The sequence below is a fragment of the Prenolepis imparis genome, unplaced genomic scaffold, assembly GCF_030444845.1.
Source record: "Prenolepis imparis isolate NDT839.2.m4 unplaced genomic scaffold, iyPreImpa1.0 SCAF_11, whole genome shotgun sequence".
Lineage (NCBI taxonomy): Eukaryota > Metazoa > Arthropoda > Insecta > Hymenoptera > Formicidae > Prenolepis > Prenolepis imparis.
Window position 1 is genome coordinate 440,248 of NW_028141169.1, and position 23,654 is coordinate 463,901.

A 23,654-nucleotide genomic window follows, 5' to 3' on the forward strand; every position below is an offset into this window, starting at 1 on the left:
TTCACTTCACGACAAGATGTCGATAAAGTAGTAATTTAATATAATGCCATATGGCATGAAAGAGAACTATTTTACCGATATTAGATTTATTTCCTCTATTTTTCTTTTTTGGTTATGGTTATGTTTGTGATGAACGCGAATTGCATAAAGGCATAAAGCCACACGGGCAAAACAAGATTTTTGAAATGAAATCAAATGTTATACCTTAGGAAAAAGAGAAATAGAGAGGAAAAGTGAAAGAGCGCGGTACTATGTATTCTTCGTGTATTTCAATAACAGACAATTATTCATGAAGGAAGAACTCACTTCTGTTATTTTTGCTATCTTTATCGGAGTGCAGTGGAATGGACAGATTGGAAGTGAATTAGAATATAGAAGAATCTCTCATTTCTACTTAATTTGCGAAACATTGTTGAGATTCGCAGATACATATTTCTCATCATGTCATATCCAGCTAGCTAGATTTTTCGCGCGCGCATAGCTTTCATCATCAATCTACTCCCCATTCCCCACTCCTTGTGATGACTGATTTTTGTGTCCAAATCGTGTTCAAATCTGAGGATACGCGGTGCTGAGAAGCTGAGATTGTTGAATCTTATTTCCAAGAGAAAGAGAGAGAGGGTTTGTATACTTCTTGGTGTTGCGTTTTCGCAGAGAAAAAGAAGAGAATTTATGCAACCCGGTGTTTACAATGGTTATCTGCAAATATTACCGGCAAGGCAATTGCCGCTACGGGCAATATTGTCAATACGAGCACATAAATAATTTCAGTAAGACACACATTCAACATTTAATATCTTCACTACTTTCGGCGTCATGAATATAATGTTGTTTTCCTTCCAAATAATAGGCAACACCAAAGCTGAGCATAACGAGGATGACATCGCGTAAGTTTGACTTGAATCAGAGTGCTGTAATTTATGTAATATGTATCAAACTTGTCTATTGTATACTTATATATTGTATATATATAAATGTAAATTCAATTTTATATTTTTTTTTTCCCCCATTCATTTATGTAATACAGTGTCACGGTAGCTAAAGAGGTACTTCTTGCGGAGAGAGGTGCACAATGGTTGTTATCATGTTTCGGACCATTCAGGGATCGTCCCATCATACCAGGCATGGACGATTTATCTCCCGAGGAGGTTCGATGCGAGCTGTACGAGGCACAGAAAAATGGCCTGGTTGAACAAGCAGTTAGTAGAATTACACTGTCAGAAGGCTTGTAATTTTTGTAATTTTAAATATTAAATTATCTTTGGGAATTGTTTTTAGAAATTACATTACCAACAATTGTGCCAAGATATGAAGGCGAAAAGAGAAGCACTGAAAAATCCCACTAGAGAGACAATCGTGATGCTGGTATGTCTCGAATGACACAATTTTCTTTACGTAATCACTTTGATTAGTCGATAAGAAGCATTCAAATAAATATAACAATGCGATTGTGTTTCAGAAAAAGATTTTGGGAAGCGGCCAAAAAGGTGGGTTAAACGTAAGTGGCAACACAGCCGGGAAATCATCTACTTTCTCCTTTACAGCTCCTCAGTTGGGCCTAGTCAATAACGCATCGACTAACAATGCATTCGGAAATAAAACTTTCGTGCAAAGTAATAATCCATTTGGCGGAGGAGGATTCACATCCTCGAGTAACACATCATCGATATTCGGAAAGACTAATAACAATTCAGCGCCAATGTTTGGTGGTACCGCGAACTTTGGGAGCAATCTCGGTGGATTCGGTACCGCGACGAGTACCAACTCCTTCTTCGGTGGGACAACCAATACCTCGACATCGTTTAATAGCGTACCGAACAACACGTCCACGTTCGGGGCACCTCCGAATAACCCAATCTTTGGCGGATCGCCTCAAAGCGTGTTTGGCCAAAACACTAACAATGTATTTGGCACCACGAGCCAGCTCGGCAATGCATCTCCCGCTACGCTGTTCAACAGTCCGATGACTTCGCAAGCAAACGCTCCTTTATTTGGCGGAGCAACAGCCACCACGCCCAGCTTATTCGGCGGATCGTCATCGTCCGGCTTACAGACAAATTCGGTTTTCGGCCCCTCTACCACTTCATCTGGCTCATATGTCAACGGTGGAATATTCAATCAACCGAAAACGCAGATACCCGCGTTCGGCGGGGCGCCAGTCTTCGGCGGGGTAAATCCCAACTACGCCAATAATTCCAGTGGCAATTCCCTCTTCAGCGGTGGTCAAACATTCGGCGCCACCACGGCGATACCCACGAGCGGTATCTTCGGCGGATCTACAGCCGTCGCGACGCCGGCCTTCGGGGTATCCGCCGTTACGACAACGCCTGCTTTCGGTGCGTCCGTTACCACAACATCGGCCTTTGATCTGAACCAACAGCATGCTGCTAATAATACCTTCGGAGCGGCGGTATCCGTCCCGAATGTCTTTGGTGGTACGCAGAATACTGATGCCACCATGTCAATAGGCAACAGCAACGCGCCCTTCGGGACAGCCATCACCGCTGGACCCTTCGTCACCGTTAATTCGCAGCAATACGATTCTACGAGCGCAACCTCGGCACCGTTTGCCGGCACAGGATTTGGCATGGCTGTCCCAAGTACGAGCAGTACGTTCGGCACCACGGAAACGTCTTCCAACTCTATATTCGCGAATGCGGGAACAACCTTCGCAACTTCCAACGCGACCGTTCCGAATCCTTCGTTCCCCACGTCGACGTTCGGCAATATTAATGCTTCCTCGTCGACTCTCACGACAAATGCAAACCCATTCGCCCCGCGGACACAGCAAGGTGTTACGCCGTTCGGAAGTGTCGCACAAACTCAATCTGGTATCATCGACTTCTCTTCATTCGGGAAATCGCCGTTTAACGCCACGAATAACACCGTTATCGACGATACCGTTTACAGCGTGGAAGGTTCATTAACGGATGACGAAAAGAGCATGTATTTGGCTGAGAAATTTATTATAGGTAAAATACCGCTCAAACCTCCTACCAAAGATATAAGGTAATTCCAGATTCGTAGATTTATAAATAACGATACGTATGTGCTGTGATAAGGACGTGTTTCTGTTACTTGTAAATATTCAAATCTTTCTACAATTTAATGTATATAAACGACTTAAAATATGTAAAATCAGATTCTCAGTACAAATCATGGTCAGATAACTAAAAGCCTTTAGCTTGATGTTAATTTGAGCTTCGAATGTTGTACAGTTTGAAGAATTTGAAAAATTAATGCGAGACAACACACAAATAAAAGTGATATAAAACCATATCGATGTACAAAAGTTGATTGTTTGAGAGATCCGGTTCAATATACAGGATATATTTTGTACTAAGACCTTTTGATTTATTGAAATAAATCATTGTTGTTAATTCAACAGTCCACACATATGTTTGACAATTGAATAACACGTCAACGTAAATTAAATATACAATTTTGAATGAATAATACACATTATATTTACATGACGTGTTAAATATAACACACATTATTTACATTATGTACAAATGACGATTGACGTATCACAAACTATGAACCTATTCATAGGTTTTATAATAAATTACTCCGTGTGTGTAAAATGTGTGTCGAAAGATAGAGACAGAAAAGGGAAACGCTATTAATGAATCGCGCGATACCTACAAATAACATATATGACATATATACATACCATTCCTCATAATCGTAATCCGATCGTTATTATGTATAGAAACTCTATAAACATGGCTGCGGCAAGTGACCAAGAGAATTCGACGGATAATTACTTCGTTGCGTATAGGTCGCAATCTGATTGGATGCAGTCTGCGATAGGCCGGATGGTATACCGTTCGAAGGTTTATATCCGGTGACCTGGAAAAAGAAAGATTTAAAGAACACAAGATCTTGCAAGGAACAGCTGATTCGACAACTTTTATCGGAGTAAGATTATACTTTATCATTCATTTCAGGGAATATCGTAGTCAGGTTGAAATTGGTGAGACTGGTGCCGGAGGGATGATGCGGCATGGCCATCGGATTGCTCGAGACGATTCCTCCTCGCACCATGTTGGAATTCATCGAGAAACTAGTCGCGGCACCCTGAGCACTCATGGCTGATGGCGGAGGTGGTGGTGGAAGACCATTGACAGTCTTAACGTACACGTTCGTCTGCGAATGATTTTGATAAAGAGGATTGACGTGGGGCGGCGGTGGAGGCGGCGGCGGCGGCGGCAAAAACGTTGCCGAGTGATGATGATAGTCTTCCAGCGGAGAAGTGATGCCGGACAGTGGAAATTCCGCGAGATTCTGCATCGGACCGGCCTCGAAACCACTCTTTCGTTTGCCCTTCTTCGCGGCAGTGGAGTATGAACGTTTGTCGCAATTGGGATGTTTCCCGTAGTGCTGATGATTCTTTCCGTTAGCATTCGCCGTAGTGGAGATTGTGTTCGCGCTGGATGTATTCACACTGCTGGACGAACTCGTTCCCCCCATGTTCGGCAACAGGAAGCTGTTGGTCTCTTGCACGGTGTAATCGGCGGTGTTCTCGTGCAGCTGCATGCCCATGTAACTGTTGGACGTGTTGGTGGGGATGCTGGTGATAAAGTTACCGGTGGGATATATGGAGTTGGCAGAGCTGGACGAGTACGCGTACGTGTTAAAGTTTTGATTGACCACTGATTGACCGTAACCAGCTGCGGTGCCATCGTCCGATGGTGGCGCGCTCGAAAAGTAATTGATCGGCATCACCGTAGTATCCACGCTGGCGGCGGCAGACAGACCATTCTGGAACTTATTCTGCGGATAGTTGGATGTAAACTTGATCGACGCGTGCTTGTCCTGATGACCACCAGTATCGTGAACGCTGGTTCCGATCAGCGCCTCCGCGGTGTAATTACTCTTATTACAGTTCCTGCTTCTCCAGTGAACGTTATTCTGGTGATATTTTTGCTGCTGCGATTGCTGGTAATTCTGTTCTGTAAACACAGGTCCAGAAGATTTTTGTTCCTCGTGTCTCTGATGCAAGTCATTGGTCGTAGTAGACTTGCGAATATCCATTTGTTGTCGTTTACTGGTCGTTCTGGGACTCGTGTTGCTCTTCCTTTGATGTTTCCTAGCTTGCTGCTGCTGCTGTTGTTGCTGCTGCTGCGAATGCTGAGGCGGATGCGGATGATGGTGCTGATGATGCTGCTGATGATGATTCTTCTCTGCCTTTTCTTGCTCTACCAGCTGACTCACGGATAAAAAGGTGGAAGCCGGATGTTGCGCATTCTGAGTGTTCAATATAGCATGCAAATCCCGTCCCGATACGTTATTCGCCTCTTTTTCCTTTATGGACGCGTCCTTACTCTGCTCCGCGGAGATCCTCGACGATGGAGTCGCGGCGGCGAACAAAAAGTTCTGCTTCTCCGTCAAATTGGCACTCAGATCGAGATCACTGACCAAAGATTGCAGACTCGATGGCACGATATGTTGATCGATACACTTGATCGATGACTGACCAATGACGTGTTCGACGCTATTGTGCACGCTATTCTTCGTCGGCGACCATGGAAACGGTTGCTCCTCGGAGTAAAAGGTTTCCGCGGATCTCTTCGGATCACTTTGCAGAACTGGTAGATTCGGGAAGCTATGAGCGGTGGCTGCATCGTAATTATTGTAGAATTGATTCGGAGTGCCCTGATTGTACGTAGGTGTCTGGGTGAACAAATTGTTTTGACAAAAGTCCAGCTCCTTGCCAATCGGCGGTAAAATAATATCGGTAATGTTCGCAGAATTGTGTTTCACCTCCGGCGTCATCATCCAGTTGACCGGCGCCTTGACCGCGTGCTGTGGATGCTGATTACCCTTGGACTTGTTGTTGTTGCCGCTATTGTTGTTACTATGCGATTGTTGTTGCTGCTGCTGGCTGTGCTTCACGTCACTGCTATTGTAACTGCCATTGTTGTGTGGCAAAACAGAAATCTGTCCTTGGGCAAGAGTCTGATACTTGTGTTGACCCGGCTGTTGCGTCTTCTCGGCGTACTTGAAATTCGCACCAGTATAAGCCTCAATCGAGTACTTCATCTGTACATTACTCTCCGCCAGATCAAAGTTGTGCGGTTCGTAAGTGTAGACCATTTTCTCCTGCTTGGATGACAGACTCTGATGAGTCTTCGGACCATGCTGTTGGGGTTGCTGATTCATGGTGTTATACTCGTTCTGCAAATTGTAGTCTGAATTCATGGTGTATTTGTTTTTGCTCTTACCACTATCGGTAAATTTATAGTCGCTGCCGGTTTGCTGACTCTGCATCCTATTCTGCTGCTTCGACGGGTCGTTTCTGGTTTTCGAGGTATCGACGAAAGGCTGCTTCTGTGGCTCAATCTTTCCTTGTCGCAACTTGTCGATTCCAGTTGGCACGGTCGGATAATCGTCGCTAATCAATACTTGATTGGGGAAGCTGGCGTTCTCCTTGTGTAACGGTATATAATTGTAATTTTCGCAGATGGTCTTCGCCTCGGTATTATCGTTCTGATGAGGTTGCACTTGGTCAAAGTGCATCAAATTATTATTATTATTGTTGCTGTTGTTGTTGCCGCCGTTGCTACCGCCACCGCTGCCACTGACAGGTGAAAACGTCGTCCACGAGAGAATGCTAAAGTTGGACGAGTTATGAGCAACGGTGGTAGTGGACTTGGCGTGACTCTCCGTCATCGTACTCTGTTCATAATTGGACGTAGTGACGAGCGACGACGTCTGTTGCGAGTAACGTGGAACAACAGTTTGTTGTACTGCCGTTGATTTATTGCTGTTGACCATGGTGTTTGTCGAAGCAACGGCGTTCGTCTTCTTGTCATCCTTGCTGCTGGTATAAGAGACATAATTATTGTGCGTGCCGTCGGCGTTTAAAACATTTGTTCGCTCGGCCGTATTGCTCATCGTCTCCTTGACGTCGTACTGGAACGACTGGACAAACGAATCTACGTCCACTTTCTTCGCGGGAACGTAAGCAGAGTCGCGTATGTGATTGTGCCGCTGCTGCTGCTGCTGCTCCTGAGATTTGGAGTTGAGCACGCCATTCAGTTTTGTCTTCTGTACTGGCTGATTCGGGTTGTCTGACGTGTCCGTGCTCTTGCTCAGCTTCATGTAACTTTGTTGGAAAGGATTCTCCTGACTCGCGGTCTTCGTGACGTAATCCTGGTTCCGCGATGAAGCGCTCGTAGTCTCGTTTGTCTCGCCATTTGTGTACGATATCGAGTCCTTTTGCGATATCGTTTTCGCTTGAACGTAATCATGAGAATTCGCGATAATATGCTCTTGTTTCTTATGAACAGTAAACTGCTGAGAATCATTCAAAGCCTGATTGTACACGGGTTGCATGTGCTGAGAAGAAAAGGTTGGAAGAGAGCACTCCTTGGTAGAGGAGTAGTTCGGCAGGCTCTGGGACGTCGCCGGAAGACTTCGATTTATCTGGCTGGCGTAATCGACACGATGATCGGAAACGATGCCGCTAGAATTGATAAGTGCGACCTTGTTATGTGACGGGTAGGTAACATGCGACGCACCTTGCGAGCCTTTGTTCTTCCCCTGATCTGAATAATCCACCTGGAAAGATCGCAAAGCCGCGGACGAGGAATTCGTGGTGACTGTCGCACAATCGAGGCGAGTTCCCAACAGATTCTGGGAGCCATCGGTGTTTTCGATGCGCGAAACGACCGATGTGGAAATTGGATTCTGCGATGTCGTGATGGCATTCTTGTAAGAGCTCGGTGTGTGCTGCGACGTTTCCAGACTATTGCCTGCCGTCGAATAGTTTGGCAAAAAGTTCGGCGCCCCGGAATACGCCACGTCAGGATTACGGTTCGTTGTTCCTTGGGACACGCAATCCGCAATATTGCTCTTGTCCGTAGACGCAGAGATGTTCACTTGAGAGGCTTGAGACGAGATGACATTGACGTTGTTCAGCGCGTTCGTTGTCGTCAGTTGATCCGGGCGACTCTGATTTGCTGCTAAACTCGAAGAGATGCACGAGGAATCCACGGTGGAGAAACTGACCGAGGTATGAGAAAAAAATGAACTAGTAGTCGTCACAGGTTTCTGCAAACTTGATGTTAAAACAGTCTGAACTATTTTATACGGCTCTCGTAACATCTCCTCGCTCATCACTTTCGGCAACGACTTTGTCGTAGAGCACTCCGCAGGGGCAATTATGCCCGTGTTCGTTGATGCGGCTTGCTTCTCTTCGCAGGACGTCTTTAGTCGTTTCTCCGCGATCGCGTGAGATGGCGAGGACGTCTTAATCTTGAAACTATTCGGCTCTATCGTGCCGATTTGTAGTAGCATCGGCGGAGTCTGACTGTGGTACTTGAAATCTTCTTTCATATCTTCGTCCAGGACCTCGGTCTTGCCGTTCAAAGACGACACCAACGGGAAAGACATCAAGAATGCCGCTGTGGGCGATATCGACTCCGAATTATGTGAACTGGAAGGAACTTGCAATGATGCGAATATATCGTTGGACAAATCCGAGTGTAGTCCATCAGTTCTGTTACCGATCGGTATGAATGTGTTCTCACTGGTATACGATAATGACTTTGACATCTCATCCTTCGAAATCTTTGTCAATTTAGTCTCGTCGTTAATTACGTTGCTGGTCAACGAAGACGAAGACGAAGACGATGACGATGACAACGCTGACGAAGATATCGGTACCGATGCCACGGCGTCGACAGCATTCGCACCCGCGTCGGATTTCATCGTCGTCGTAGTATTCGTGTCTAAATTTAGGATGATCTTATTGCTATCTGCAGTGCACATTGCGTCATTGACCTGCTGGTGTTCCTTGGCTGTCGCCACGCGAAGAAGATTATCGAAACGCTTGCCCAGATTGCACGTCTTCTTCGATTCATCCGAACCCACAGCTTTCTCCGCCACGTCGATATCCGTTAAGGTCGATTTTGCGCTTAAATGCTCCGCATTTTCGTCATTCTTCTCCGCTATATTGTCTATCGACACGTTAAAATTGTTGGAAGATTGGTCGACCGCGTCCGTCTCACGCAATTCGTTGGGAGGCTTGTCCGAAACAACAGTCCGCGACATCACCTCCGTTGTTTCCTTGTCCATCTCGAGGCAATTCGCGTCCACGATATTTATCAATTTGTCTGCTTTGGACGTCTTTTCATTACTCGCATCATTCGTCACTTGCGCGTCATTCGCGCTGTTTGATTCCGTGACAGCAGTTTCTTTTTCGTTATTCGTAGCCACATGCTCATCTCGGATATCTTCTCCTATTTTCTCTATAACATACTTCAAGCTTTCGATGGATTTGCAGGTGACGGTAAAATCTGACGCTTTTGAAACGATCGGTCGGGTTGCGATATTTACTTCGTCGTTCATTTCCTTTCGCTTTTTGTCCTCCGGTTCGCCAGCGGAAACGGATTCTGCGGATAAAGCGCGTTTAAGAGCGGTTTTTCGCGCCACGATCGAATCCTCCTGACTCTTGGTAGTATTTTCTTTCGACGATTTCTTCTCAACATTTTCTTCAATCGCTTCCGGTGTATTTGGAACACTTTTATGGTTCTTGGAATGACTTTTGCAACTCTTTTTTACTTCCGATTCTTTTTTAATCGCGCTATCCTTTGGTTTCTCCTTGTGTACCGCCGGAATAGGCATTTTGTAAGCCATGGTCGTCTTTGTGATTTCCTTGTTTTTCGGCAAGATGTTCTTATGGCTGCCAATTTTCGTGGTATTGATCATATTCTTCACATTGGAACTTTGAGAATCCACAACCATGTTTGCGTGAATAGTCGGTACGGTGTTCAAGGTGACCTTTTGCATGGTGTTGATCAAAGCGTGATTACATATGGAGACGACGGAATTTGGAACGCGATTCGCCAAAGGTTGCATCACAATCATCTGACTCTGCTGCGTGCTACCGAGGATTATCGGGTTAGTTGGCGTTTGCTGTGCATTTACAATGATATTCGATGTCATCGGAGCTACCAAGGGCATCAACTTTCCATTAGAGAAAATGAGAGTATTGGGAGTTAAATTTGTGACGGTGCTCACTACGGGTGGTGACGTTGATTTTTTCTTATCTTTACTTTTCTTAGCTTTGCTTCTTTTCTTCAACGCTTTTTGAGATTCAATCTTTTTTTTGGCTGAAAAGAAAATTAGAATTCACATTAATGATTGTGATAACATGTCTTAAAAGTATATTAATTATTTCAGATTTACCAGTTTTCTTCTTTGTATTTTTTGTTGTACTTGTAGCGGTGGCTTCATTAATAGAATCTAAATTAAGATATAAAATTGATGAGTTGCTTATTCTCGATATCGATACGATGGAAATCTTATGCAACATATTATGAGTGGATAACACAGTTATTATTCTAAATCTATCTGTACCATTTTGACACGAATGGTCCGTTTCCTTTGAGCCAGTTTCATCTACGCTACTTGTATTATCGGTATTATAATTTTTGCTATTGGCACAATTTACTCGATTTTCCTGATTCTCTATCGAATTACAGACATTCTTATTGACAGCAGCTTCCTTGGATAGTTTTTTCGGAGCCGATGATGTCTTGGTTTTTTTCTTAGAAGGCACTTTATTTTTCACAGATTTTTCCTTCTTTTTTGTTTCTACAGTTTTTTCTACAAATGTCAACAGTGATACATATAATTGAGAATGTTCAATTATTACAAAATTTATTATGCCACATACTTACTTTCTTTGATCTTATCAAAATATATATCTACATCGACATTAATTTTGTTCGACCATTTCAAAGGGCATATTTTTTCAAGAGCCGGCTCGGCTGGTACAGAAATTCCTGCTTCTTTGAGAAGAGTGGACAGTAATTGAGTACGAGACATTAGTTGAGTCACGAGTTTCTTCAAACGAATCAATTCTTCCTCTGAAAGGCGAAATCGATATTAAATTAGAAGAAATTTCAATACAGTATACTCAGTATACGATATCAACATACTGTGTGCCTCCGAAGCATGAGTAGAGAATAACTCTTCAGCACGATTATGGAGGTCTTTTATGTATTTTGAAGCATGGATTAGAATGTCTACTTTGTTGAGTTTGCGACCTTGTGAACGTGGCGGCAGAAGATCCGCCAATGTTTTGAAATAGGTGTTCATGCGTTCTCTTCTGTCTCGCTCCCATGATTTCGCTTTGCTGCAAAGAGATATAGAATTAGAAGAGAAATCAATGTATTATATGAAAGATCGCGATTTGCGATTCACATTCCTTCGTCGTATACAATCATATACGTCCGTTTGAAACGAAAGAATATCAATTGCGAATAACTCTTTTGCGAGGTGACAAATTAGAAAGGTTGGAAAGTTTGTGAATTCAAACTCACGTGTTCTCTTTTCGTGGCATAATTTATCCGCTTGACATCGTTTTGTCAAAAGCAGCCGCGAAAAATGCCGATGCGTCACTTGCTTCTGACATTGTACTCCGATTCTGAAAATTGTTTTGCTTCCCCCGACATTTCTGTTCTCTCGAGACAGATACTCTCAAAACACAGAACCCACAAAACTGAACGAAACGCACAGCTGTGCGCCGTGAATAAAGAGAAACGAGAAAGTTGATGGAGCATTAGATGGGTCTCGAGCTAAAACACGTCGATAATTTGTGAGGAAGAAATCTACTTTATCGACAGTGATAATATCGTCTACATCAAGTTTTGACAGATGAACGCGAATTTGAATGGCGCGCTTTGATCGCCAAAAATATCGAGACGCGACCATCTTTCTCTTTTCTCTTTTTTCTGTCCAATGACGTGTGCGTGCGTCAAAGGGCGCGAAGTTGTTTCTTTTTCCAATTTTATTTTACGTCATTTTTATATTTTTTACATCATCTCCTTTGTCCAAAACGCGAATAGATACGTATCTCGTCTTACGCAAACGTAGCTGGAAAGAGCTATTTTTGGGTATGTATGGGTATAAAACTATTTCTGATCCTACTACTTCTCGACCTTCGGGTGGAGAGTCGAGGCGAAATCGAAGATCCGGCAATTTGCGCAAACCACCTTCGGAGGTCGGCACGAATGACGTGATCTTCCATAAAAAGAGACGTAAGAGAGAGAGAGAGAGAGAGAGAGAGAGAGAGAGAGAGAGAGAGAGAGAGAGAGAGAGAGAGAGAGAGAGAGAGAGAGAGAGAGAGAGAGAGAGAGAGAGAGAGAGAGAGAGAGAGAGAGAGAGAGAGAGAGAAGCACTTTTCACGCGTCCACATAGTCGTTTAAGATATAAATTTTCCTCGAGAATTTGATGCCGAAACTCGCTTACTTAAATTGATATTTAAAATGCAGATATATTTCCTCTTAAATGACATTTCAGAGATATCTCCAATCTGTATATCAGACTCATCCTTTCATTATTAAAATTAAAAAATTTACATTGCTTTTAATTTAATTTTTCTCTCACATATTAAATAACTTTGATATAATTAAAATATCGATACTGTTTTTTTTTCTATATTTTAATTCTATATATTGAATTAAAAAAAGATGGGTGGAGAGGAAGGGGGAGGAGGGAAAGAACAATCAAATCGCTCTCCGTAACTTATTCACTCTCTATGCACTTTTGTGCAAGAACGCGCAAGAGAATGGTGTTTTTTTTTTCTATTTTTCCGCTACAGAGCGTCCTGGCAGCTAAAAGGAATAGAACGCCGCGCATATCCTGTCTTGCGCAGAAGTGATTTTCCGCGCGCGGGCGGCGAAGCGGGAGGAGCAGGGGGGAGGAGGGGAGCGAATAATCGGTGCACACGCGCGTAGCAGTGGGAGTGAAACCGTTCGCGGGGATCGACACGGCGAAGGGTTCGCTCGCTCGAGAGGAAAACAAGTTCATCAAAGTTCACGGAGTAACGGCCATACGGTTCTTCGGGTTGTAATAATAATACACGGTATAAGTGCGCGAGATCTCTCTCGCGCGGCCTCCTCCGCACAGGATTTTCCCTCTTGGAGGATCTCCCTCCCCCTCGCTCTCTTCCCCCCCCTGTACCTTTGTCTAATCGACTGACTGAGGTGCGATATACACCTAATACACCTGACGTATCGCGAGAGAGACTGGCCGACGCGAAGGAATGTCGAACGCGGGGATACGCGAGTGTAGGTAGGATTAGCAGACGCGAATGCCCGGAGGGCAATCAATTTTTTATCTTTTGACTCTTGTCTATGTTTGTGTGTATATATATATAATTCATCGAAACGCGTTATTGAATCGTCGAAGCGATCGCCAGCCGAGAATCTGAGATCGAGACCGACTTATTTGGAAGCGTCTCGCGAATCATTCCGTGAGTGAAAAGTCTAGAGTGAAGCGCGATTCATCCCTGGGGAACTTGTTCGAAGACTGGCCGATCGCGCTCGCTGATCGGCGGCTCTGTTGGCCGTCGTGAAAGTCCAGGGAGGAGGCAGACATCGAGCGTGCGTACGTGCGTGCGTATATGCTGCAATATCTGGAGTGGACTTTGCGAATGGGGACACGGGTATGTTGAATATGTTGCCGTTGAAAGTTGAAACGTGTTTGACAATAACTGCAGACAAGATGAGTGTCTGCGAAACGTAACAATTTATATATTAAATTAAACTCGACCTAATTTCGCGCAGAGTTTACGCATATCCTTTTACCTCAGGTCTTATTTGTTTATTTGCCATTAATGTGTGTGTGTATAAACGCAAAAATCTCGATTTTTACTTTCTGCGTAATCGCGATGTCGAAACGTGAAACTGAAACTTGAAACTGTTGCATGGAAATCTTACTTACGGGTATATATACATATATATCGATTTATGCGACCATCGCTCGTGCAATCTCGTTTACGCGACGCGCTTTCTTCTCTTCCCCCCCTCCTCTCCCCCTCGCTCCCCCTTCGCGTTCGAGATAACGCGAGGTTGCGATGACATGACTCCTCGAGTCGATCACGTTCGATCGATTTGATGTCGTAAACATCATCGCACGTCTTATTGACAGCGGAAGTGAATCCTCAATGTAACTATTTACATACATCTGTTATCAGCAGGTTGACGTATGAATGTAGTAGTCACAGGGATAAACACGCGCCTTGATGAATATTTCGGACAAGATGTCAACGACCACCGATGTCAGTGACTTGGCGGACGTCCCCAAGGAAGGAACGCCGATATTTTTGCAAACCCGAGCGGCCCAAGTCATCGCTGGTATATTCGTGTGGGTTGCGCTCTTTCTCACTTGCCAACAGGTATCTATTAGATATTCGGCGATATTTCGCACCTTTCAATAATCCTCAATAGTCTTTCGATACTATACATCTGTCTTCCCTCTGTTGTGTTTATAGATTTATCAACATCTCAGGTGGTACACAAATCCCACCGAGCAGAGATGGATAGTGCGAATTCTCTTCATCGTACCCATCTATGCCATATATTCATGGGTCTCCCTGCTGTTCTTCAACAGCGAAAGCTACTACGTTTACTTCTTCACGGTGCGAGATTGTTACGAGGCGTTTGTTATATATAACTTTTTGTCGCTATGCTACGAGTACCTAGGTGGTGAGGGCAACATCATGTCCGAGATCAGAGGCAAACCGATACGTTCTAGTTGCCTCTATGGCACTTGTTGCCTAGTCGGCAAGACGTACACCATCGGCTTTCTGAGATTCTGCAAACAAGCCACCTTACAGTTTTGCTTAATTAAACCCGTGATGGCGTTTGTCATCATATTTCTGCAAGCCTTTGGCCATTATAGAGACGGAGATTGGTCCCCCGACGGTGGTTACATTTACATCACTATAATTTACAACATTAGCGTATCGCTTGCACTTTATGGGCTGTTTCTATTTTATTTCGCTACAAGAGACCTGCTGACGCCGTTTGAGCCTGTGCTCAAGTTTTGTACAGTGAAGAGTGTAATCTTCCTGTCGTTCTGGCAAGGTAAGATTATTAAAAAATCCCATATGTTTTATAAAGAAAAAATTAAACACTTGGAGATGTATGCATCAAATATAAATAACAATTTTGAAAATTTTTTCTCCATGCAGGTGTTTTACTAGCTATTTTGGAAAAGGCAAACGTTATTTCGCCCGTTATAAACAGTTTGGGTCAGTCTACAAGCGCTGGTACAGTCTCTGCTGGTTACCAAAATTTCCTTATTTGTATCGAAATGCTGTTTGCTGCTGTAGCTTTACGGTATGCATTCCCGTACCAAGTATATGCAGCTGGCTGTGTTACTGACTCCAGGGGTAGAAGCGTGACGATGCAAAGTATCAGTAGTAGTTTGAAGGTATGTATAAAATATATTTCACAATCTTTTACACAGAAATGTAGCTATTTATTTATTTATTTATTTTTTTTTTTAATAAGCTCAATATGCTCATTAATTTTGCAGGAAACTATGAATCCAAAAGATATTATGACCGATGCCATCCACAATTTCCATCCACAATACCAACAGTATACACAGTATAGTGCCGGTATGTATATAATTTTTGTATTATGACTCTTTAGTTCTTTTTTTTGTGCATTGCATAATTATTTAGCATATATACTGTATATATATTTTTTATTTTGTATCATCAATATCATACATTTAAATCATTTATATCATTTTCAAATTGCTCTTATTGTCAGTCTTTGTATAGCATGACGTAGTATGCAATAAAAATTCAATTTATTTATATGTTGATAAGTTTTTGTATCTCATATCAAAGACTTACTTTTTGTCATGCATTTGTAAGAAAATGTCAAGTAAAAACTGACATTGTAAAAAAAAAACAATTACATAATACTGAATGTTCTAATTATAGAGCAAGATTATTTAATATATAGTGCGATAATTATACAAGATACATTCGAGATTGCAAACGCTTCAATTACACACAGGCTTTCGCTTTTGTATATAATTTATATTTCACTTTTATCTCCGACTCTCTGACACTTCACTGCTGGCCGATACGGGCACTAAATGACGAATATTATTAATATAGTATTCCATTCACACCTACGTGTAATGTTTTACACAAGCAAATTTAAAATCACGAATAGTATAGAATATTCACTTTCAAAAATGTTTTACTGAAATAGAAAAGATCAACTGTATAAGTTTTTCCTATGTGCCAGTTAATTAGACTCGACGATTACTTTTGAAGGCACTTTTGTTTGCTATTTTTCAGACGTTAGTACCAACTTGCCGTACGAAAAGCTATGACACAGTGAGGCGTCACTTTTTTAATTTCAAGAAATTGGACATCGAGCTTTGCGCGCGACTTTAAATGAAGATCGAAAGATACACGATACAGCACTATACTTTGCTTTATGGGATTACACAATCTCTTAAAAATCGGTATCTATCCACCAGGGGTTGATAAATGAATTCTCTGCTGAAATTATAAAATAAGGATTGTACTTAAACTATCATCGATATATACGTATTACATGCATAAAAGACTCGTTTATTTTACATAGATTAACAACGTCTACTGTGTAAAGTAGGTGTTAAGCGCTTGATATTATTATATAAAAAAGAGAAAAAAGGAAAGGAAAAGAAACAGAAAGAAAACAAAAGAAAGAGATGTACTACTATAGTGTTGCTCTATAATAAATGTTAAAGATAATTAGGTATTAGAGTTGATGTATTGTTCTTTTTATTTGTTTATTTTTTTCAATAACTTTATAACTGTCACAACTTTAATATTAATTTTATTGCTTTTACTTTATATTTCTATCACATGGTATTATGTAGCATGCGAATGTACAATGTGAAGCGGCCGAGCATGCAAGCACATTTATATTGCGTCCTCTTTCCAAGTACACCAATAGTGACAAGTCCCATCACAATTCCTAGCTGCCTGCGATTGTTTTTATTTCAATAATTTGCATGATTTGTTGATATTGCGCGATTTCGTCACATTAATATCTTCTTTTTGCACTCGTCACGTGTAAGAAATCAAACTTTGTTGCTCTGATCGAGCCTTTCAAGCCTGTTCTCGCTATACGTTGTCGATGCAATTTGTATTTGCGCTGCTTGTATCTTCTCAATGCGCATCATTGTATACCTTTGTTGAAAAATCGGCATAGTTTTATCGAGTTTAGATTTCGGTACCGCGCTATATAGAAATGTTACAACGTTTATTCGCCAATAAATAAAACCACTTGTTACGTAGAAAGTTAAATTCATCAGAAAATTATGCCGATTTCTAGATTCGCCAACATAGAGCAAGAACGTTCGAAATATGTAAATGTGACATTTCGGCGAGAATGTCGTCTGCTAGATTTTCGTCGTAATGTCACACACGCTGCCGCTGTTGAAATTAATAGAGAAAAGCGAAACACTTGTACTATTACACGGCACAATTTGCACGTGTGTGACCAATTGGCCAAATCTCGTCGCGTTATCGGCCTCCGAGATTAATATCGCATATTTTATATACGTATATACATATTTCTCTATCATGTAATGTATAATGTAATGTGATGAAACAATTAGGGGGCCCGAAAGGACAACGTGGTATGCGAGTATCCAGCTTCGATCCAGACGATCCGCAAAACATGCCGGTACCACCGCCGCAAAGGCGAAACACCTCTCATCAGCGCGTCGCCACTATTTCCCAAAACTATAACGAGAAAACAATGTTGCTGAGCAGCGACGATGAATTTCAATAAGGCATGTGTGATTTACAAGTTTGACCACTCGTATCAACGTTGCATTACGATGCCCGGGACTTCCATAAACTCTTTTAGAGATCTGCTTTTGGAGAAGAAGGGGAAAAAAAGCCGAGGAGATATGCTTTTTAAGCGAAGCGAATTTAATCAAGTAGGAAACGTAACGTTCACAGAATACAAACGGGCACTGATTTAAAAAAAAGAATGGGGGGAGGGGGGCTGGGAAAATAAAAACGAAAATTGCGCGGGATGTAAGAACGCATTACGCCGCACACTGTAATAGTTCCATAATGTTACATCCATGTTAATATATGTATTATGTTATAACATATATGAGTAAATGGTATATAGAAGATATTTATTTTACTATGCTGAAGATGTATTTGAGGCAATGTGTTATCTATATACCTGGTGGCTCTATACTACGACACTGTAAAAGATATTAACTGCACGATAAAACTTAATTACACATCTTGCGGATAAGCAGATTGTAATTGTGTATAGTACTTAATTTTATGCGAGATCACACATTTTTCGATTATTAATTGTTCATGATACATCTATCTAAATCTAAGTATAAGTATCGATAGCTTCTCTTTTCACTTTTGTATCTTTTTATTTATGTATTATTTGCGTTTGGCGAATTTTGACTATTTGTTTTCCTTGTAATCTCTTACATACTTGCATAAGAAGCCTCGAGCCACAAAAATCTTTGCGTCCTTGTCTAAGTCCTGTGAAATTTTCCTTCTTTCGTCTTGCGAAATTCTCGTGTATATATCATTAAAATAGATTATATTTGAAAATGCAAAAAAGTTGACGAGTTTTCTTTCAATGGAAGCCTTTCGATATATATGTAAAAAAAAAATAAAAAGAGATAACAACACATAGGCGCGCGGGATAAAGTGCAAAGACAATTGATGGGTATTGTGTCGAATATGAATAAACGTTTTGGTATTTGGTGTCTTACATGTGTACACAAATTGTGTATAATCCTTATATTTTTTTTAGAAGAATAACAGACGATCCAAGTTAAGGAGCAAAGATCTATTTTATACGACGGAGCGCACCGTGTCGAAAAGATTTCGTCGCCGTTTAAAACGAAAAGAAAGAGAAAACGAGTAAATCTGTGAACAAATTTTATTGTCCTATTATATATCTCGTAATAAAAATAAGAGACAACTATATGAATAGAACATTATTTATTTACAAGTAACACATCTGTTAATAATAATACCTCACTTGTAGAAAATATACATATATATATATATATATATTATATAGAAGACTTTATATATGTATTATATATATAAGCATTTTTTTTTAATTATACAATAATAATGTGTCAATGTTTTCTTAAAAATATGTTAGTTAATATTCAAATATCGTATTATTATTGTTAGAAAAATAATTTAAAATGTTATCAACAGCCTTCAATTTTTGGCAAAAAAAAAGAATAAAAATATAAAATATTATACACACGTCTGGATAAAATATGTTCAGTTTTTTTTTTCTGATTGCAGCGACGAGAAGAAGCGGATTTGCGGATTCATACAGAATTTGTACAATTTGCAATTGACTACTACCAGCCGATCCAATACGATCGATTGTTCGCCTCGATCTTTTTCCAACCGTGCCAAGGGGATTCCACGTTTTCGCGCGACATTTCCGGAAACGCGTCATCGTTTCTCGATTGCACCGACGTGCTTGCCGATACATCTTCTTCCTCGTCCTCCTCTTCCTCTTCAATATCCTGATACTGCAATTCATCATCCATATAAACGACCGCATTGTCGTCCTCACTGGCGTACTTGTCGTACATCTCTGCAACATCTCGCTTCGTCACTTTGCTCATAGGGTCCTGATTGGAATCGTACGCGAGGATGAGAGGAGATCGTGGTTTGATTATAGGCTTGAAACCGATCGATCTGAGCCGTGCGATTCGCAGATCGCTGTCGAAGGCGTTCGTCACAGGCACAAAGGCCGACGTTTTATCCTGCTTTTTCTCGTCGTCCCTGCGATTCGCGTTACTTCTCTTCGTGAACGTAGAAGCGGCGCAAGGTAACGACGTCTGGCAAATTTGAAATCCATCGTCGTCGTCGGCCACGTCGCACAATATAGATTCCGATCTCAGCTTCTCGTACTTGTCCCATTCCATCTTCAGAAACGCCCTTTGATCGTTCAGTTGTTCGATTACATAGACTTCCGGATTCTCGGAGATGAGTCTGCACTGCGTCGTTGCGTCCATCGTGCTGGGTTTCTGAGTTTTCTGCTTCTTATGAAAATAATGTAAGAGAGGCGCGGTTTGAGCTGTGCCATGATGCGACAAAGGGATCGTTCGCGTCAGTTTCTTTCGGAGGCTTCTGTCGAATGTGACCTTGGGGATGTTGCGGTCGTCGGCGTCGATCGTTACGACTCTGCTCTCCTTCCTTTTGCTGACATTGTTACGATTGTAATCTTTATTCGCACTATCAGTGTCGACGGTAGCCTGGAAATCTTTCTGCCTTTCCATCGAATCGTCTTCAACTTTTGTACGCAGAGCATTAGAGATCCCGTATCTATTTTTGGTCTGCCCGTCACCGGCGCGTTTAACCTTGGTCAACTTGCTCTTTCGTTTAAAGCTGGACTTGCATCGTTTGATGGGCGAATATATCACGGTATTGAAGGTGCTGCAACATCTCTTGTTTGCGTACGTATTGTTTTTGCATCGTAATCTTCTATTCCTGGGCCCGCGAGTTATAGGGCTGAAATTGGCGTCTATAGATAAATTAGCGATCTCTCTATCCCGCTTCTTGTATCTGTTTTTCTTGATCGACGAGTCGGAAAAGTCCTGCTTCATCGACCCCACTGCGCCTTTATCGGTCCTAAGACGAGTCTTTATGTCGTACGAGCTGCGAGTATGTTGGGCGATAGTCTGAAGCGAAGTTTGTACACGAAATGGTGATAAGTACTCGTTGTTCTTCTTGGATATGCCACTCTGATCGCTCTTTCTCGCATTGTTGTTACATTTCTGATCATTGCACGATTGGCGATTTACGCCAGGTAGAGTCTTGTCAAATTTTCCCGCCTCCGATTGCACTTTCCAAGCTAATCTCTTGGATTTAGAATATTTGCAGAATCTTCTATTGTCCAGACACGCGACATTCTCTTTTATATTATCTTCTTTTTTACGTCTGTTCTTTCTAAGATTCACCTTTGACGATATATGCATCTTGTTCTTTGAATCCAAAGTCGTTACCGTCGATCCGTCCAACATTGCACACTCTTCGGTCGTTAAACCTATCACATTTCCAATCAATAACTTAGACAGAGGATGATGCTTCTCCTTATTAATCAAATTCAAGATCTTATCCGGCGTTAAAGAGTCCAAAGATTTTATGCTCTGTGCGCAGAGCGAGTCATTCGATATCTCCAAAGTATCGGGGTGTTTAGGAATCTTGTCGTGCGTTGAAATTGAGTTCCTCGAAATTGATTCGTTCCTGGGACTTGATATCTGTACGTCCGGCTCGTTATTGGGATTTAAATTTTGCGAATCCGAATATTGCTGAACATTTTCAAGTTGTTCCTTACGCTCGATGACATTTGCACCGTTTTCCAGGCTATTTAGCGACGAAGACAAGATGGGAGTATGCGAATCTTCCGATGAGTTTAAAACTTGCAAGTTTCTTCTACGCTTCTTCAACGGGCAAACGATTTCGTTGGCGTTCTCAGGCACGATATAGCCGTTACAAGTTACTTTTTCACTTTTGAGTTGAGGATTATCCAGCGCTTTATCCAACTTTGCGACAAGCTTGTTATCGTCTTTCGATGTCGAACGGACACTCTCCATATCCAGTGCCGTACGAATAGCGATATCGATCGACTTGGACGGTTTATGCAACATTGTGGAGACGTTCCTCTTCGCGTCCTGCGCGTTATGCGACGATTCGTATAAACCCATGCGTATCGAGATGTTTGTACTGTGGGTTTTAGTAGACGATGCACCCAGGCACGTTAATGGTTTTTGATCGGATACGGTAGTCGAAATCGCGTTCTCCGCGTTACTCGACGGCTTCTTGAAGACGTGACGCGTGACGATGGAGCTTTCAGGTACGGACTTTCGGCCGACATCGACGAACGAAGTCGTTTTCGCAGCCGGTAGATCATCTCTGTGGCTGAGTTTTCGCTTGCCGCAAATGCCGCTGCTGTTGTACGAACATTTCCTCAAATCATATACACTCGAGTGATTCGATCTCGATGGTGGAACGCATTGTCGCGCGGAAAATTCCGAACTTGTCCTGCTCCAGCTTGGCGGTTCTTGACCAGCGAGACGCATCAGGACAAACTTGTTGTACTTGATTCCATTCGAAGCCGCGCCTATCCAACAGCCTATAACTATATAGAGCCCGTCGTACCTATAACCCGTGTTGGGCGCGATATCGTTTTGCAGATTGTAGCTTCTGATTAATCTCAACGGTATCTGATTTTTATAGTTGCGCATAAACGGATCCGCGTCAGGTTGATCCTCGCTGTACACCTGACCTGTGAGTGTGAGGAAATCACCAAGATCCACATCCTCGTTCATATTGGTGTGAGAGGTGCAGACCGAAACAACTCCGAATGGTCCTTCGTGTATGTCTTTGTCAAATAGATCGTGCATGTGGTCTCTGGAACAGTCCATGCGTATCCCCCACCAGGAACCGGGTGGAAATCCTAGAACCGGGCCATACCAGCAGTTTGAGATAACCTGGAAAGATACAAGAATCTATCGTCATTACACATTTCATTGTCTGACAAAGATCAATAGCAAAAATGATACTTACACTCGTATTGTAGCATGAAAGGTTTAATTTTTCTGACGTTTTCAAGTTTGTTGCCGCAGCTTGGTTGAGTTTGTTAAACAATTTGTTTAGATCTTGTCTAGCTCGGCCCTTTCCCTAAAAAACATGTCAATAATACATCAACCAACATTAATAGATGCGAGTGTATAAAGTTCGCACACGATACGAATACTTTTCATAGAATAATATAAACAGAATAGACGGGACGATACCTTTCTGGTATCAGGTGCAGTTTCTCGGTAGAATTTAGTATAGATGGAATTACCTTATGGCGCAATATATACCTGATTCTTAATTCGCGCCTCGTGCAGCCTCTTCTCGTTCTCCTGAATTATATTCGCGCACAGGATCCTCGAAGCGTCAGTGCTCGACCTCGCCATTTTACAAACGGCAAAAAGATCACACAACAAGTCGGCCGCGTACGCCAGGATGCGTTCCACAATCGAGACAATCCGTTCTCCATTCAGACGGAGAGTCCGTCCCGCGAATGCAAATGGCCGCCGCAGCCGCGGTTGTTTCGTCGATCACTCGCGCGCGATAACTTTGCGATGTAAACACGCGCGATCAAATTGAGTCTGTTCATTTTAGTTGCACCTTCTACACCCTTCTCTCACTCATCCCGCCCAATCGGGCTAATCAGTCGGATTGCATATATTTTCGACTCTATTATTTTAAACTCAAGAATGTAGCTGAAAACAAATCTTATATATATATTTTTTTATAAAACTTGGATCTCGAAGGGAAAAGGAGAGGTAGAGAGAAATGACAGATTTACTGGAATCGATGAATAACCGCGAATGTTATTTCATTGATAATTATGATTTGCCTTGAAGATAGCTACTTCCGGGTCAAAGTATGCATGTATGTACAAGTATCCGACTCGTTACAGCTGTTGTCTTTGATAATTTTGTTGGACGATTAGTTTGACAGCTGTTTGACAGCTCGTGTATTGGGCGATTAAATACGAGATTAACCATTAACGGAATGTCGTACAATCGTTCCCCCTGTTCGGTGCGATAACATATGATAACATTAGCAATTCTTCTCGAAAGCAACAGTCATGACGCGTGAATATCTAGACGCGACGCGTCCGATCGAAAAGTCAAAGGTACGTCAAAATGTCAAACGACATTCGAGCCGATCTAGCAACAAAATGAATAAGATAAATAGTTTAGCGGGCAAAGTGTAAAATTCGCGATGCAAATTGCGAAATGTAATAATA

At 42.1% G+C, this 23,654-nt stretch overlaps 4 protein-coding genes across 8 annotated transcripts; 2 read left to right on the forward strand and 2 right to left on the reverse strand.

The window, feature by feature from the left end:
- The first annotated feature begins 100 nt into the window (after positions 1-100).
- Positions 101-3,021, forward strand: LOC145942823 (uncharacterized). Of its 2 annotated transcripts, XM_083049885.1 has the most exons (6): positions 102-770; positions 851-887; positions 1,028-1,199; positions 1,279-1,365; positions 1,460-1,487; positions 1,545-3,021. In XM_083049885.1, the coding sequence occupies exons 1-6, from the start codon at positions 692-694 to the stop codon at positions 3,011-3,013; spliced, it is 1,872 nt and encodes a 623-aa protein (XP_082906011.1). In that variant the 5' UTR covers positions 102-691; the 3' UTR covers positions 3,014-3,021. The 2 variants fall into 2 exon arrangements, with proteins under 2 accessions (XP_082906010.1, XP_082906011.1); XM_083049884.1 differs by having other exon boundaries at positions 101-770; positions 1,460-3,021.
- Positions 2,948-11,566, reverse strand: LOC145942804 (uncharacterized). Of its 2 annotated transcripts, none has more exons than XM_083049833.1 (7): positions 11,340-11,566; positions 10,956-11,152; positions 10,695-10,883; positions 10,372-10,608; positions 10,201-10,257; positions 3,937-10,124; positions 2,948-3,855 (listed from the first exon to the last, which is right to left on the reverse strand). In XM_083049833.1, the coding sequence occupies exons 1-7, from the start codon at positions 11,357-11,359 to the stop codon at positions 3,721-3,723; spliced, it is 7,023 nt and encodes a 2,340-aa protein (XP_082905959.1). In that variant the 5' UTR covers positions 11,360-11,566; the 3' UTR covers positions 2,948-3,720. The 2 variants fall into 2 exon arrangements, with proteins under 2 accessions (XP_082905959.1, XP_082905958.1); XM_083049832.1 differs by having other exon boundaries at positions 10,372-10,620; positions 11,340-11,565.
- Positions 11,567-12,735: 1,169 nt separating this feature from the next.
- Tmep (Transmembrane endosomal protein) lies at positions 12,736-19,093 on the forward strand. Of its 3 annotated transcripts, none has more exons than XM_083049894.1 (6): positions 12,736-13,465; positions 13,997-14,197; positions 14,294-14,888; positions 14,996-15,237; positions 15,343-15,427; positions 17,440-19,093. In XM_083049894.1, exons 2-6 carry the CDS (start codon positions 14,045-14,047, stop codon positions 17,613-17,615), a joined length of 1,251 nt encoding a protein of 416 aa, XP_082906020.1. In that variant the 5' UTR covers positions 12,736-13,465; positions 13,997-14,044; the 3' UTR covers positions 17,616-19,093. The 3 variants fall into 3 exon arrangements, with proteins under 3 accessions (XP_082906020.1, XP_082906021.1, XP_082906022.1); XM_083049895.1 differs by having other exon boundaries at positions 14,000-14,197; XM_083049896.1 differs by lacking the exon at positions 17,440-19,093 and adding an exon at positions 16,127-16,926 and having other exon boundaries at positions 12,737-13,465.
- On the reverse strand, positions 18,988-23,527 carry LOC145942812 (uncharacterized). Its single transcript, XM_083049853.1, has 3 exons — positions 22,717-23,527; positions 22,415-22,528; positions 18,988-22,338 (listed from the first exon to the last, which is right to left on the reverse strand). Exons 1-3 carry the CDS (start codon positions 22,810-22,812, stop codon positions 19,195-19,197), a joined length of 3,354 nt encoding a protein of 1,117 aa, XP_082905979.1. The 5' UTR covers positions 22,813-23,527; the 3' UTR covers positions 18,988-19,194.
- Positions 23,528-23,654: the final 127 nt, after the last annotated feature.